Source organism: Sinocyclocheilus grahami, unplaced genomic scaffold (assembly GCF_001515645.1).
Source record: "Sinocyclocheilus grahami isolate Dianchi unplaced genomic scaffold, SAMN03320097.WGS_v1.1 scaffold603.1, whole genome shotgun sequence".
Lineage (NCBI taxonomy): Eukaryota > Metazoa > Chordata > Actinopteri > Cypriniformes > Cyprinidae > Sinocyclocheilus > Sinocyclocheilus grahami.
This window is the reverse complement of record NW_015505782.1, coordinates 72,831-90,289: the sequence shown is the minus strand read 5'-3', so window position 1 is coordinate 90,289 and position 17,459 is coordinate 72,831. Positions and strand designations below refer to the sequence as shown.

Here is a 17,459-nt window from a genome sequence, read left to right as displayed (position 1 = left end):
GTGCTGTGATTGGTTAGCTGGGCCAGTGTGTGCTGTGATTGGTTAGCTGGGCCAGTGTGTGCTGTGATTGGTTAGCTGGGCCAGTGTGTGCTGTGATTGGTTAGCTGGGCCAGTGTGTGTTGTGATTGGCAGCACTCTGTGGCTGGTCGGAAAATGTCATTCCCCTTACCATAGCCACCTGCGAGCTTCAGTGTAAATATTGAGTCAAAATCAAATCAATTTGAGCGCGATTTAAACCCGGATGATTGTAACCACTCTAAGTTCGTCTGCCTTGGGAAAGCTAGTGTGTCTCCGATATAGTGATAACTAGGCCTGTCGCAATAATCAATATATCGACTTATCGCGCAATATATGTACATGACCTCAATAATTTTTGGTGACGCAATATATCGCCCATTATATTTATTTAAAAAATAATGTCACCATATTTTGTACATTCCACTTGCGCCTGTGTCTTTTGCAGCTTCTCGTACATAGCGTGGTGTAGTCATGAGGTGCTAGTTCAAATTTAAAAAATGCTTCTACAAAAAAGTTTAATCTGCAGATAGGGCCTTGTTTAGGGATCTGTGCCTTTGTGCATACGGACATCTGACTGCTAAGTAGTGATGGTGTTTTTCAGAAATAGTGTGCACCCTTCATTTCAAGTCAGGGAAAAATCTGTAGATGAAAAAATCTCCATACAAGTTCTTTGTGCCTTTTTCTTTTTTTCTACTTGTTACTTTGCACTTTTTGTTAGAAAATATTTATTTACCATTTATTCAGGTTTTTTAATTCAAGTTTTTCAATTCAAGTTTATTTGTACAGCGCTTTTCACAATACAAATCATTGCAAAGCAACTTTACAGCAAATTAAGTTTCTACAATATTTAGTGGTAGCTTATCAGTGGAGACTGTCAGTTAATGTACATATGGCAGAAATGTACGGAAAAATCAATTAAAGACGTAATCAAACAGACGATGAACACTATTAACAGCAATTATTATATGATGCAATCAAACTTATAGCAAAATGTGGTAGTTCTGTATGTTGTTTCAGGGTTGGCATCATCTGAGGTCCTCTGAGGGGTTGCATCATCTCTTCTCAGGTGTTCTGGATCCAGACTGAAGCTTGTGTAAATCCTAGTTACCACGGCCCCGCTACGTGTGTGTTCCTGGTTCCATTGATGTTAAAGTCTGTTTGTTTGAAGTCTACTCCACATCTCCTCGTTCCTCGCTCTGTGCTCCTCACAGAGATATAACTAAATTATGAGATGCATTATTTGAATGCTTGGCCAAAGAGATCTAGTTTTAAACAAAGAGAGTGTGTCTGAGTGTCTGAAATTATCAGGAAGGCTATTCCAGAGATTGGGAGCCAAATGCGAAAAAGCTCTACCTCCTTTAGTGAACTTTGTAGGAGAAAATTATTGGTCATCCATTCTTTTACATTTTTAACACACTCCGTTAGCTTAGATAATTTAGAAGTTTCATCTGGTCTTGTTGAGATATATAGTTGAGTATCATCGGCATAACAGTGGAAACTAATCCCGTATTTCCTAATAATATTACCAAGTGGCAACATGTATATCGAAAATAGCAGAGGACCTAGGACAGATCCTTGTGGCACTCCATGTTTTACTGGTGATAATTGAGATGACTCCCCATTTAAATGAACAATGTGGTAGCGATCGGACAGGTAGGATCTAAACCATCTTAAAGCCTGCCCTTGGATACCTGTATAGTTTTGTAATCGATCTATGAGTATGTCATGATCTATAGTATCGAATGCAGCACTAAGATCAAGTAAAACTAGCAATGAGATGCAGCCTTGGTCTGACGCAAGAAGTATGTCATTTGTAATTTTAACAAGTGCAGTTTCTGTGCTATGGTGGGGCCTGAAACCTGACTGAAATTCTTCATAGAGATCATTTTTTTGCAGGAAGGAGCACAATTGAGCAGACACAACTTTTTCTAAAATTTTAGACATAAAAGGAAGATTTGAGATGGGTCTGTAATTTGCCAGTTCACTAGGATCTAGTTGTGGTTTCTTAATAAGAGGCTTAATGACCGCCAGCTTGAATGTTTTTGGGACGTGACCTAAAGACAACGACGAGTTAATAATATTGAGAAGCGGTTCTTCTGCTACAGGTAACAACTCTTTCAGTAATTTAGTGGGTACAGGATCTAACAGGCATGTTGTTGGTTTAGATGCAGTGATAAGTTTATTTACCTCTTCTTGTCCTATAGTTGTAAAGCACTGCAGTTTATCTTTTGGTGCGATGAATGAAGCTGAAGTATTATACGCTGTAGAATCTACATTTGTTATTGTATTTCTGATGTTATCTATTTTATCAGTGAAGAAATTCATAAAGTCATTACTATTAAACTGTGCGGGAATATTTCGATCGGGTGGCGTCTGGTTATTTGTTAATCTAGCCACTGTGCTAAATAAAAACCTAGGATTGTTTTGGTTATTTTCTATGAGTTTGTGGATATGCTCGGCCCTGGCAGCTTTTAGAGCCTGTCTATAGCTGGACATACTGTTTTTCCACGCAATTCTAAAAACTTCCAAGTTAGTTTTTCTCTATTTGTGCTCAAGACTACGAGTTTTTTTCTTGAGAGAATGGGTATTACTGTTGTACCATGGCGCAGTACGTTTTTCTCTAACCTTTTTCAATTTGATGGGGGCAACAGCTTCTAATGTATTAGAGAAGATAGTGCCCATGTCATTAGTCATTTTGTCTAGTTCATGTGTAGTTATGGGTACACAGAGCAGTTGAGATAAATCAGGCAGGTTATTTGTGAATCTGTCTTTGGTGGCTTTTTAAGGTATCTAATATTTTGATACTTAATTTCCATGATCTAAATATTCTTAAAAAGGTAAAGTTTGTTGTCATTTGAAAGTGTGTGGGCCTTCTTGCATTATTATGCTGTTACATTATTATTATATATTCAGTGGCATAAAATGGTCTTTATAATGCCAATAATATCGCTTATCGCAATTATTTCTGGGGCAATATATCGCACAACAAAAAGCTGTTATCGTGACAGGCCTAGTGATAACACTCGTTGCCTTCTCTAGTGCAGCTCAACCAGGTCACGTCTCATTCGTCAATATTTGTGATATCACAAATCCCGGAAAATTGCGTTGTAGTCCAAACGAGTCGTTCGTTGTAGTTTTTGAAAAGTGATTTCTGTTAAATAAAATATCTCCTTTTGAATTGGACTTTGAGCTTTGTAACTTTGCAGATCTTTTTTATGCTCAAACAGCAACATTACAGACTAACTAAAGTTGAAAAAGTGAAAAAGCATAATAGGACCCCTTTAAACACAATACAACGTGATTTACTTGTGTATGTCCACAGGAAGTCATGTAAGTTTTCATTAAAACACTTCCTGTAGTTGCTGTGCATTTTAGAGGCTGAAAAAGGATTAAAGCTTCTGGAAAAAGTTCTGATACATGCAAACAGTTCTCCCTCAGAAATGTTACCATAGTAAGGATATAGCAGCCTCTGGTGGATAGTGAAGGCATGTTTGAGTGTTTATAGTGTGTGAACAGTAGTGTGTGTTTTCCAGCTTCTAAAGGGAAACTGCCAATCAAATGGATGGCTCCTGAATCCATAAACTTCCGTCGGTTTACTTCGGCCAGCGACGTCTGGATGTTCGGTGAGTGCTTAACGTTTTTTAGAAATTGGAAGATGAATATTTCATGGTACTGCATTCTAACAGTTTGATTTTTCCTGAACACCATCAACATGCTCCCTTAAAGGATTAGTTCACTTCCAGAACAAAAATTGACAGATAATGTACTCACCCGCTTGTCATCCAAGATGTTCATGTCTTTCTTTCTTCAGTCGTAAAGAAATTATGTTTTTTGAGGAAAACATTTCAGGATTTCTCTCCATATAATGGACTTCTATGGTGTCCCTGAGTTTGAACTTCCAAAATGCAGTTTAAATGCAGCTTCAAATGGCTCTAAACGATCCCAGCCGAAGAATAAGGGTCTTATCTAGCGAAACAATCGGTTATTTTCTAAAACAAAATTACAATTTATACACTTTTAACCACAAATGCTCGTCTTGTCTAGCTCTGCGATGCGCATGCGTACTCTGTGCACTTAGGGTAGGTCTAAAAACTCCCATCTCATTTTCTCCTCCAACTTCCAAATCGTTCTACATCGCTGCAGAAGTACCCAGTGTTTACAAAGTGAACGTGCAAAGAAGTTCAAACGCCCTTTACAAAAAAAGGTAAAACACCGATGTAGGATGATTTTGAAGTTGGAGGAGAAAATGAGATGGGAGTTTTTAGACCTACCCTAACTGTCATGAACCGGAAAAAAACAGAGTTCACTATGGGAAGCCAAACAACCCAAAAGTGGGACGAAACAGTGCGGTAAGTATTGGCGCCGATCTGACCTGTCATCAGCGCGGCTCAATGCGACCGACTCGACAGCGCAGAGAGGACGTGTTTACTAGCACCACCGAACTGACAGCGCGGCGCTGATCAGTTACAACAGCCGGCGCGAACATTACTCTCCGCAGAAGTTCGTGTTTTTTTATTATTATTATATTAATCCTGCACAGAACTTTAGCTTGCATGATCACTAAAATAAATGAATGAAATCAAATTAAAAAAATTCTCAATGATTTGGTCAAGCGACCTTCCTCAGACTTAAGCAATGTTGACCAAAATATTGCAAATTTGTGTGCAATATTGCAATATATTTCTATGGACCTAAATATACAGTATTTTAAGGCGAGACACTGCAGGTGAATAGGGTAAAGAAATTAACTAATTAACTAATCCTTACTTATCCAGTTGATTGATTATATTGATAATTGCAAAAAAAAAATTATATTACAAGTTTTCTAAAATGTTATGTTTAAATATGCAAATGAAGCATTATTTAATGAAATATGCGCTAATTTGCTTACATTTTCAGTACAAAAATCTGAACACTGGATGAAGTTAGTTTCAAAAATTCTTGTTTAATTTTTTGTTTACATATTTGAGTCAAATGTTATTACAGAGGGAATTCTGGGTATCTCTTTTTGTCACTCCATAATTCAGAAAATTCTTTGAACAGCCAGAAAACAATCTATTTTCAAAAACCTTCAGGATATAGACAGGAATAAGAATGTAAAGTTTGGTGTGTGTGTGTAAGTGGAGATTTATGGCGCAGTGTTGGAGAAAAACATTTTCTCATTTCGAGAAAACGGCCTTTAAAAATATGTATTGAAATTGAAATCTATTGACACATGTATTTTGGATGTTTTCTTTCCACTAGTCTGAAAAAACACTTTATGAAAAGCCAAAAAGCCCAAAATCAAAAAATTGACAGGTGCATGAAAAAAGTGTTTTTGCCTGCAGTGTCTCTCCCCTTAAATGTAATATGACCTACCATTTTTTTAAATATATTGTTCTGTAATAATTGTTGTGTTGTATTCTTTCTTTTTGTTCATTTGTGATGACTGAGGCAGATTTCTGATCCGGGTCTGTCTCCTCTCAGGTGTGTGTATGTGGGAAATCCTCATGTTCGGCATCAAGCCCTTCCAGGGCGTGAAGAATAACGACGTGATCGGGCGGATAGAGAACGGCGAGAGGTTAGCGATGCCCCAGAACTGCCCTCCGACCCTCTACAGCCTGATGACCAAATGCTGGACGTACGACCCCAGCAAACGGCCGCGCTTCACCGAACTGCAGACGCAGCTCAGGTCAGTGTGTTACTGATGCTTCTCCTCGTTTCTGAGTCATTTCAATGGAACTTTCTAAGGAAATCAGGATGCTTTTGTTGTTCTCTGGTGCTGACACTAGAGGTCTCTGCTTAGCTTTCTGTGTCACAGCTCAAGTACACCATTTAGCATTCACTGTCCTGCATCACACTTGCTGAGCGAAATTCTACTAGTTTTGTGCTGCTAATTCCAAAAATAGTGGCTTTTTTGCTATAGCATTGTCACACTTTCACACAAAATCATTTGATAGGTGCAGATGTCTTGTATTATCACTTAATCACATAAACTTAATTATCACTGAATACAGATTTTGTGAAAAAAAAGAGTATTAATTCATAAACTTTGTCGTTAAATAAAGCAATTGCAAATTTTTTACCACTTCTTTTGCGGTTTGTAAATTAAATTATATATTTTGAATACTTCTTTTTGTCTTTAAAACAAAACTTTCGGCATGTGACTTCTTTTGTTTTGATAAGTGCATTAAAGCGGATACGTTTATATCATTTGAAAAATCTTGTTTTGTGAAAAAGAAAACTGTATTTGTTGAAATGTTTTTTATATATGTGACCCTGGACCACAAAACCAGTCATAAGGGTACATTTTTTAATGTTCATGTCTTTCTTTCTTCAGTCGTAAAGAAATTATGTTTTTTGAGGAAAACATTTCAGGATTTCTCTCCATATAATGGACTTCTATGGTGTCCCTGAGTTTGAACTTCCAAAATGCAGTTTAAATGCAGCTTCAAATGGCTCTAAACGATCCCAGCCGAAGAATAAGGGTCTTATCTAGCGAAACAATCGGTTATTTTCTAAAACAAAATTACAATTTATACACTTTTAACCACAAATGCTCGTCTTGTCTAGCTCTGCGATGCGCATGCGTACTCTGTGCACTTAGGGTAGGTCTAAAAACTCCCATCTCATTTTCTCCTCCAACTTCCAAATCGTTCTACATCGCTGCAGAAGTACCCAGTGTTTACAAAGTGAACGTGCAAAGAAGTTCAAACGCCCTTTACAAAAAAAGGTAAAACACCGATGTAGGATGATTTTGAAGTTGGAGGAGAAAATGAGATGGGAGTTTTTAGACCTACCCTAACTGTCATGAACCGGAAAAAAACAGAGTTCACTATGGGAAGCCAAACAACCCAAAAGTGGGACGAAACAGTGCGGTAAGTATTGGCGCCGATCTGACCTGTCATCAGCGCGGCTCAATGCGACCGACTCGACAGCGCAGAGAGGACGTGTTTACTAGCACCACCGAACTGACAGCGCGGCGCTGATCAGTTACAACAGCCGGCGCGAACATTACTCTCCGCAGAAGTTCGTGTTTTTTTATTATTATTATATTAATCCTGCACAGAACTTTAGCTTGCATGATCACTAAAATAAATGAATGAAATCAAATTAAAAAAATTCTCAATGATTTGGTCAAGCGACCTTCCTCAGACTTAAGCAATGTTGACCAAAATATTGCAAATTTGTGTGCAATATATATATATATTTCTATGGACCTAAATATACAGTATTTTAAGGCGAGACACTGCAGGTGAATAGGGTAAAGAAATTAACTAATAGTCCTCACCTTACTTATCCAGTTGATTGATTATATTGATAATTGCAAAAAAAAAATTATATTACAAGTTTTCTAAAATGTTATGTTTAAATATGCAAATGAAGCATTATTTAATGAAATATGCGCTAATTTGCTTACATTTTCAGTACAAAAATCTGAACACTGGATGAAGTTAGTTTCAAAAATTCTTGTTTAATTTTTTGTTTACATATTTGAGTCAAATGTTATTACAGAGGGAATTCTGGGTATCTCTTTTTGTCACTCCATAATTCAGAAAATTCTTTGAACAGCCAGAAAACAATCTATTTTCAAAAACCTTCAGGATATAGACAGGAATAAGAATGTAAAGTTTGGTGTGTGTGTGTAAGTGGAGATTTATGGCGCAGTGTTGGAGAAAAACATTTTCTCATTTCGAGAAAACGGCCTTTAAAAATATGTATTGTAATTGAAATCTATTGACACATGTATTTTGGATGTTTTCTTTCCACTAGTCTGAAAAAACACTTTATGAAAAGCCAAAAAGCCCAAAATCAAAAAATTGACAGGTGCATGAAAAAAGTGTTTTTGCCTGCAGTGTCTCTCCCCTTAAATGTAATATGACCTACCATTTTTTTAAATATATTGTTCTGTAATAATTGTTGTGTTGTATTCTTTCTTTTTGTTCATTTGTGATGACTGAGGCAGATTTCTGATCCGGGTCTGTCTCCTCTCAGGTGTGTGTATGTGGGAAATCCTCATGTTCGGCATCAAGCCCTTCCAGGGCGTGAAGAATAACGACGTGATCGGGCGGATAGAGAACGGCGAGAGGTTAGCGATGCCCCAGAACTGCCCTCCGACCCTCTACAGCCTGATGACCAAATGCTGGACGTACGACCCCAGCAAACGGCCGCGCTTCACCGAACTGCAGACGCAGCTCAGGTCAGTGTGTTACTGATGCTTCTCCTCGTTTCTGAGTCATTTCAATGGAACTTTCTAAGGAAATCAGGATGCTTTTGTTGTTCTCTGGTGCTGACACTAGAGGTCTCTGCTTAGCTTTCTGTGTCACAGCTCAAGTACACCATTTAGCATTCACTGTCCTGCATCACACTTGCTGAGCGAAATTCTACTAGTTTTGTGCTGCTAATTCCAAAAATAGTGGCTTTTTTGCTATAGCATTGTCACACTTTCACACAAAATCATTTGATAGGTGCAGATGTCTTGTATTATCACTTAATCACATAAACTTAATTATCACTGAATACAGATTTTGTGAAAAAAAAGAGTATTAATTCATAAACTTTGTCGTTAAATAAAGCAATTGCAAATTTTTTACCACTTCTTTTGCGGTTTGTAAATTAAATTATATATTTTGAATACTTCTTTTTGTCTTTAAAACAAAACTTTCGGCATGTGACTTCTTTTGTTTTGATAAGTGCATTAAAGCGGATACGTTTATATCATTTGAAAAATCTTGTTTTGTGAAAAAGAAAACTGTATTTGTTGAAATGTTTTTTATATATGTGACCCTGGACCACAAAACCAGTCATAAGGGTACATTTTTTAAAATGGAGATGTATACATGATGTGAAAGCTGAATAAATAAGCTTTCCATTGAATGTATGGTTTGTTATGACAGGATAATATTTGACTGAGATACAACTATTTGAAAATCTGGAATCTGAGGGTGCAAAAAAATCTAAATATTGAGAAAATCATCTTTAAAGTTGTCTAATACTTTACTAATATTACTAATCAAAAATTAAGTTTTGATATATTTACAGTAGGAAATTTACAGAATGTCTTCATGGAACATGATCTTTACTTAATATCCTAATGATTTTTGGCATAAAAGAAAAATCAATAACTTTGACCCATACAATGTATTTTTGGCTATTGCTACAAATATCCCCCAGCGACTTAAGACTGCTTTTGTGCTCCAGGGTCACAAATATTTTTTAACTCATCAGTAAATTAAGTCATTTTAAGCCTTTTTTTTTTTTTTTTTGCAAATCAGCCGTTTTTGATTTTCAAGATGCAGGGATGCATTTATTAAATTAATGTTAACATTGTAAATGTAGGCATTACGATGTAGTTTTGCAAATCAGCCGTTTTTGATTTTCAAGATGCAGGGATGCATTTATTAAATTAATGTTAACATTGTAAATGTAGGCATTACGATGTAGTTTTTACTAATTCTGTGTGCAGTTAAATATAAATGAAGGCTGTCAGAAAATGCAACTCGTGTAGTTATTTTGTGGGGAACAGACTTGCATTTCCAATGGCGTGATGAAATACAATGGCGTGTTGTTGGAGTTAATTTTCTGTACTAGCCGCAAAAATGTTCCTGTCTTTGTCAGGAAGTGATTTGAAACGGGCCAAACATTCACTTGTCAAATGCTCTATAAAAACATCTTCCCTGGAGGTCTTTGCTGTCTGTTTCTGCAGCACTATCCTGGACGAGGAGAAGGCCCAGCAGGAGGAGCGTTTCCGTATGGAGATGAGGAGACAGGTCACCGTGTCCTGGGACACTGGGAATTCAGACGAGGCTCCTCCGAAGGTCCGATCTCCATCCGCATCTGCACCATTTATTAAATTAATGTTAACATTGTAAATGTAGGCATTACGATGTAGTTTTTACTAATTCTGTGTGCAGTTAAATATAAATGAAGGCTGTCAGAAAATGCAACTCGTGTAGTTATTTTGTGGGGGACAGACTTGCATTTCCAATGGCGTGATGAAATAATTTTCTGTACTAGCCGCAAAAATGTTCCTGTCTTTGTCAGGAAGTGATTTGAAACGGGCCAAACATTCACTTGTCAAATGCTCTATAAAAACATCTTCCCTGGAGGTCTTTGCTGTCTGTTTCTGCAGCACTATCCTGGACGAGGAGAAGGCCCAGCAGGAGGAGCGTTTCCGTATGGAGATGAGGAGACAGGTCACCGTGTCCTGGGACACTGGGAATTCAGACGAGGCTCCTCCGAAGGTCCGATCTCCATCCGCATCTGCACACTCAGTTACTCATTCATGTGACGAGTTTTCTGTGTTAGACGATCTGTTTGGAAAGAGCTCTGACCCTGATGAGTGCATGTCTTTACTGGTTTAAGTGCTGAGTGTGTTTTGATCTCACAGCCCAGCAGACCTGGTTACCCGAGTCCTCGATCCAGTGACGGTTATTTCCCTAGTCCTCCGCACAATCACTACCAGGTAGCATGACTTACACACACATCAGCATCTTCATGCAAACACACAACAAATAATGCATGAAAATATAAATGCACGCCGAAATGCTGAGATGCAAGTTTATGCATCAAAAAAGAAAGTACAACTGCACAACTCATATTTGTAGGCATATTAATTTATTTATTGAAGCCAACATCTCAGCCTTCAGCTTTTCTGAATGTATAATGCATATATAATGTATATGAATGATGCATTTATATAGCGCTTTATTGTGTATTGTTGTACACCCAAAGCGCTTTACAATCATGTGGGGGGGTCTCTCCTCAACCACCACCAGTGTGCAGCATCCACTTGGAAGATGCGACGGCAGCCACAGGACAACAGCGCCAGTGCGCTCACCACACACCAGCTACAGGTGGAGAGGAGCTCATAGAGCCAATCAAGTGGTTGGGGATTATTAGGAGGCTATAATTGACAAAGGCCAGGGGGGCAATTTGGCCAGGACACCGAGGTTACACCTCTACTCTTTACGAGAAGTGCCATGGGATTTTTAATGACCACAGAGAGGCATGACCTCGGTTTAACGTCTCATCCGAAGGACAGATTAATGTATATTAATGCAATATAATGTGAACGTTCCGTATTTGTGCAGATTTCTGTATTTTCTGACCTGATGTACGACCCACTAGAATTCTGAATTTGACAATGCAACCATGTTTTAAATTTGTAATTAGAATTGTTTATAAATCTGTTGTCAACAAAAGAGAAAATGTAAGATCTCCCAGCAGTTTTCCACTCTGTATTACACTTTCTCTATAGTTTTAATATTTGAAAGCAAAGAAATTAAGGAGTCGCACATATTAGTATTGTAATTTTACTGTTTACTGTAAAATGTATTATTATTATATTAGTGTCAACTTTTTTTATTTTACAGTACGTTAGTATTATTGCAATAGTAATATATTTCTTTATTGATTGGTTTAATTAGTATAATTTAATAATTATATATATTTTATATTTAATAATTAGTTATATTTTATATTTAATAATTATAATATAATTTAATAATTATAATTAATTATATTAATTTTATACGGTTTATAAATAATAATTATAATAATAATATTTCCATCATTATTATATTAATGAATACTTGTTTTGTTATTTTACAGTACGATAGTATTATTGCAATAGTAATATATTTCTTTATTGATTGGTTTAATTTTTATAATTTGAATAATAATAAAATAGAAATATTATTTTTAATAAATAACAATAATAATAATTATTATCATTATTATTATATTAGTGAATACTTTTGTTATTTTACAGTATTATAGTATTATTGCAATAGCAATATTGCTTTATTTTTTATTGAAATAATAATTAATAAAATTATTTTATACGGTTTATAAATAATAATAATAATAATAATATTATTACCATCATTATTATTATGTTAATGAATACTTGTTTTGTTATTTTACAGTACGATAGTATTATTGCAATAGTAATATATTTCTTAATTGATTGGTTTAATTTTTATAATTGAATAATTAAAAATAGATATATTTTATTTTATTTTATACGGTTAGTATAAACATAGTATAAAGTATAGTGAATACTTGTTTTGTTATTTACAATATTGCAATAGCATTATTAATTTATTTTTATTTTATAATATAAATAATTTATTAAAATAATAAATCGGAAATATATTGTATTAGTAGTAGTAATAATAATAATTATTATTATTATTATTATTGTTGTTGTAGAAATGAACGGGGAATGTGATTTTTTTCTTTTTTGTCCTTAGCTGATAACATGCTGATTATTTCACAGCCATAGAAAGCAGATATCTATCCGTTTTTCTGGCACTAAAAACATTACAAAGTGAGTAGTCCTGTTCTTCATAAACCTGCTGGCGATTGTACATTGAGAAAGACTGATGGGTAAAACGCTGCTTCAGTAACTAAATAAACTAAAGAGTCTGAGTTGTGCAGTTACACTTTCTTCTTCATCACACAACATACACCCAGAAAGTCTCCAAATACCACATAAAACTCAGCTAACATCTGCCAAACTGTACTTCAGTGTTCAGTGAATGCAGACTGATTATTCAGCTCTGAGTCGGAGTTATCTCTCAGTGTCTCGCTGAGCGTCTCTGAGTCCAGATACATTCCTTCAGCTCAAACACACACACATCGCTGCTCTGTCTTCATGCCTTAAAAGGCTTTTGTGCTCAAAGTGCCTGTTATTTTTGTATCGGGGTGTTTATTAGTCATTACGAGAGGAAGCGAGAGGGGTCTTAATAATCAACTGAACCGCTTTCACAACACATATTAGTTACATAATGCAACATTTGTGAGCATGAAAGGAATTAAAATACAATGGTACAGTATTGAAAGGTATTTAATATTAATATTTAATAATAAAACTAAATCTGTTTAATGTACATAGAAATTGTAAATGGAAAAAAAAGCTCAAATAAAATACGAGTATTAGATGAAAAACTAACTGACATAAGTTTGTTGTACGCAATATTAAAATTATTTTTTATAAATTAAAAGAAATTAAAACAAAATTAAAATATATGAAAAAATATGGCAAAAGCACATAACAAAAACTAACAAAAATGACCCAAGTGCATAATAAAATTACTAAAATTTCAAATGAAAATATAAAAATAAAAGATAATCAGATGAAATATAATAAAATACAAATATTATATTAAAAATTGAAATAAGTTTAGGTTCTAAAAGTACTAAAATTACTAACTGAAAATATTTAAAAAAAAAATAAAACTAAAATAAAAAAAATAAAAGCTAATAAAAACAAGGTGCATAACAAAATTACCAAAAATGTAATTTAAAATGCAAACTGAAAATATAAAAACATTTAGAAAAACAGTATTTAAAAATAGTATATAAATAATACTGATCGCTACAGTATGGTTTATTGAATTTTAAAAAATGTAACTTATTTATTTATTTATTTACTTGCTTACAGATTTTACTGGGGCACTTTGGATAAGAGCATGTGCTAAATTGATAAATGTAAATGAAATGTCTTGTCCTTTGTGAAGGGGTCTGGATATCCCGGTGCAGGATTCCCGCCGCAGGCGTCTGTCCTCGACCCGCATGAAGCATGGAACCATCACAGACACGAGGTTCCTGTGTGGTCTCCAAACATGGAGGTGAGTGAGGAGACGGGACACTCTGTGTGAGTGAGCGCTTAGGGTTAGGGTTCTAACTCATGCTGGTGTATGTGTGTGTGTGCGTGTGTGCATGCGTGCATTTGTGCGTGCGTGCGTGTGTGTGTGTGTGTGTGTGTCAGGATGGGGGCGCTCTGGGGCGGAGTCAGGGGATGGAGGAGACGCTCATCAAGCAGCAGCAGCAGATGGAGGAGGACCAGAGATGGCTGGAGCAGGAGGAGAGCTTCCTGGTACTGACACAACTTCTCTCTGTCTCCCTCTTACACCACACTGAGTAGAGCTTGCAAAATCAAATTTGAGTTCCAAATATTTGTTGAATTTAAACTCAGAATGGAAGCAAGCAAATAATTTAATCTAAAAAGTGTGAAAATAAAACCAAATGTTTAAAAAAAGCATTTAATATTTATATAATATTTAAATATTTAAAAATAATTGTAAATATTTACAGATATACAAAATATTACATTATTATTATTATTATTATTATATGTTAACTGTGATTTTAAAGCCTGGAATAGCCAGTCTGATTAATTTACTTAGAATCATGCAAGTCTCTAGAGTAAAAATAAGAAATAAAGTATTAAATAAATAAATAAATAATAATACAAATGTTATTTAATTATAATATTTAAAAATGTAAAAAAGATTTTTAAATATTTAGAAAATATAACAGATATACAAATATTGAAAAGTTATTATTAAAAGGTTAAAATGTTTTTATTGGTATTATTGTTAGTAGTAGCAGTAATATTATATGTGAAAACATGGAAAAGTGATTTTCAAGCCTGCATTAAAGATTCAATTGGAGATTAAATTCATATAATCTTAAAAAGTCATGGACATTTCTAGAGTGAAAGAAAGAAGTAACATTTTAAATAAATAAAAAAATCATTCATATTATATATTTAAAAAATATATTTTTTAAATATTACATCATTTGGAATTATGTAGTTTATAATAATAATAATAATAATATTTAACTTATAATTTTATAAAATAAATAATACAATAATCTTATAGTATATACTAATTATTAATAATAATACAAATAAATGCATTTAAAAATGTAAAAATTACTATTTAATTTTTCATGAAATGACTCCTAGAGGATCAGCTCTTCTCTCTCACTTCCTACACGTTCTTTGGCTTTGGCTTGTTGGTCGTTTGCAGCTGTTGTTGTTGTTACTCGGAGGAAGAGATGGAACAGAGTGAAGATGTCCTGATCTCCCAAATTCAGTCCTGAAAACAAAGCTGTAAATCTGTGAGCACCTGTAACCAGAAACCAGACGCTGCTCCTGTGTTTCTCAAGCTGTCTGTTTCCAGATGATATTTTAGGCGTCACATTTTCAGTTCAGTGGGAATGAGAAGAGTTTCCTGTGTGCCGAGAGAGAGGTGTTTAATTGACACTTACAGATTTGACACGCTAGTGATGTTCCCCGCAGGCTGAAGCTGTGGGTTTGAGGACTGTTGTGAGGAGAGGTTTGGCTGTAATATCGCTCTGCGTCCGGTGGAAAGTCGGGCGGCCGCTGAGGACGCGTGTCATTAGCGATCGTTTGGTTTGGCAGTGGGTTTGTGGGAATCGGTGGAAACCCGTGTGTTTGGTGCCGTTCTGAGAGCCGTAAAGCTCTCGTCTGAACACTGGCATCTGCTCCGTCTGTGTCATTCTCTGATTAAGAACAAATAAATACTTGTCTCAAAAGGAAAGAATCAGAGTGTCTGGAGTGAACACTAGTGCACTGCATACTGCACAGCATTTACTGTATACTAACTGACCTTATTTAAAATTAGTGCTGTCAAACGATTAATCGCAATTAGTGGTCGACCGATATATCGCCAAGGCCGATATATCGGCCGATATTTGGCATTTTTCAAATATCGGCATTGGCCGATAAGTTTTTGTTTTTTGTTCACATAATATATTTATGTGTATTTGTTATGTATATATAAATACACACACATTCAGTATATATTTGGAAAATATTTACATGTATATACATTTATATTTTTATATTATCATATTTGATAATATATATAAATATATTTAATATATAAACATAACATATTTTTCTTAAATATATACATGCATGTGATTGTATTTATATATGCATAATAAATATACACAGTACACACTCATATATTATGTAAATAAAAACTTTTATTTTGGATGCGATTAATCGGGATTAATCGTTTGACAGCACTAATTAAAATGGTAGTATGACTGGAATCTCATGATTAATTCCGTATCACATTAACGGTACACATCAAAATATAATTATTTTTACTTAGATGTTTAATTAATAAACGGTTTATGTATCATGCCATTTCCTATTTTTGGTAGTCCAGTAATAAAGGCACTTTTTACCAGTGTCATTTACATAGTATACTTTTTAATCAACATTCTAAGTAGTTTTTATATTTCAAATTTTAATTGTAATTTTAGTTAAAGTTTTTGTAATTTTTTTTTTTTTTTTAATTATTTATTTTAATTTGTTTTTTATATATATAGTGTATTATTATTAAAAATTTTGCTGTATATTTTTAAATTATTTTTTTAATTGTAGTTTAGTACATTAAGTTAAAATAAATGAAAATTAGAAATGTTGCCTTGGCAACTAGCTTTTTAGTGTTTGTATTAATAGTTTTTTTTAATATATTTTTTATTTCCGTTAACATTTATTATATTTCAAGTAATGAAAATACTTCTTTAAATGGTTTTAGTTAACTATAATAACCTTGATTTTTACAGTACAAATTGTTTCAAAGCAGCTTTAGAGTAATAAACAAAAAAATCTGGCAAAATCAAATCTAGTGCTTTTGCGTTTTTTAAAATCAAGTTTTGCATAAAAATGTCTTGCAGTCTAATTTAATAACAGAAAGTAAGACGCAAGAAGCAAAAAATGTGACCGATATCACTTGCGCTTCATTCACTGCACTGGGAATGGAAAGTCAAATCGAGCGCAATGCATTGTGGGATGCAGTATTCCATGCAGTTGTATCCTTGGCAAATTCAGACATTCGTCTGGGTTTTCCATGCATAAGCATTTGCATACTGCGTATTATTATTTTCAAGCAGTATGTGTTGTGTGAGTGAGATGCGAGCTCAGCGGCTTCTTCTGTTTGTGTAAAACCAGTGGGAGGAAAGGAAAGCGTGGGATGTGAGAGAGAGAGGACAGACCGAGAGGAAAAGACGTGTGAGGGAGTCTGAGAGAGGAAAACCATTCACAGAGAGAGAGAGAGAGAGAGAGCAGGAATCTGCTGCTGAGAGTTTGTGCAGTCAGGCTCTTCTGAGTGTCCTCAAGAATCACAGCTCTCATGGAAACGCACACAACTCGCTCTTTCCTCGCCCTCGGACGCTCCGCACACGGGATGCATCTCTTCAAGTTCTGTTTCGGGAAGACGGTAACTAGACTTGCACAGTGCGGGAGGATGTTGTTGAGCTTTTGTAGATGTGTTGTTGAGCAAGAACTCGCTGCATTATTTGTTTGGTTTGTTTTGATGAGTTGTGAAGTTTGTTGCTCCTCCTGTGTGGTTTGTGAAGCCTTGAGATTGGTCAGATCAGAAAGTGGATCTATTAGGGAATTTTAAAATGTTGATTTACAAGCCTGGAAGTCATGCAAATTAATGTAATCTTAAAAAGTAAAAAATAAATATTAAAGAGTAAAAATAAATAATAGTTTTACACTTTAAAACATTCAATATTTAAATATAACATTTAGAAAAAAAGGTCTAAATATTTATATAATATATTACAGACATATACTACTAATAATAAACAATTAATATTTATATTGGTATGCATGTATGCAT

At 34.7% G+C, this 17,459-nt stretch overlaps 1 protein-coding gene across 7 annotated transcripts in view; it reads left to right on the top strand.

The window, feature by feature from the left end:
* The window catches only part of LOC107557456 (focal adhesion kinase 1-like), a 69,357-nt gene that overhangs the window by 35,355 nt on the left and 16,543 nt on the right, over positions 1-17,459 (top strand). For all 7 annotated transcript variants that reach the window (XM_016240878.1, XM_016240877.1, XM_016240876.1 and 4 more), the window contains 6 exons: positions 3,552-3,641; positions 5,485-5,689; positions 9,704-9,815; positions 10,388-10,462; positions 13,524-13,634; positions 13,775-13,882. In XM_016240878.1, the coding sequence (XP_016096364.1) occupies positions 3,552-3,641; positions 5,485-5,689; positions 9,704-9,815; positions 10,388-10,462; positions 13,524-13,634; positions 13,775-13,882 (701 nt within the window). The remainder of the gene's footprint in view (positions 1-3,551; positions 3,642-5,484; positions 5,690-9,703; positions 9,816-10,387; positions 10,463-13,523; positions 13,635-13,774; positions 13,883-17,459) is intronic.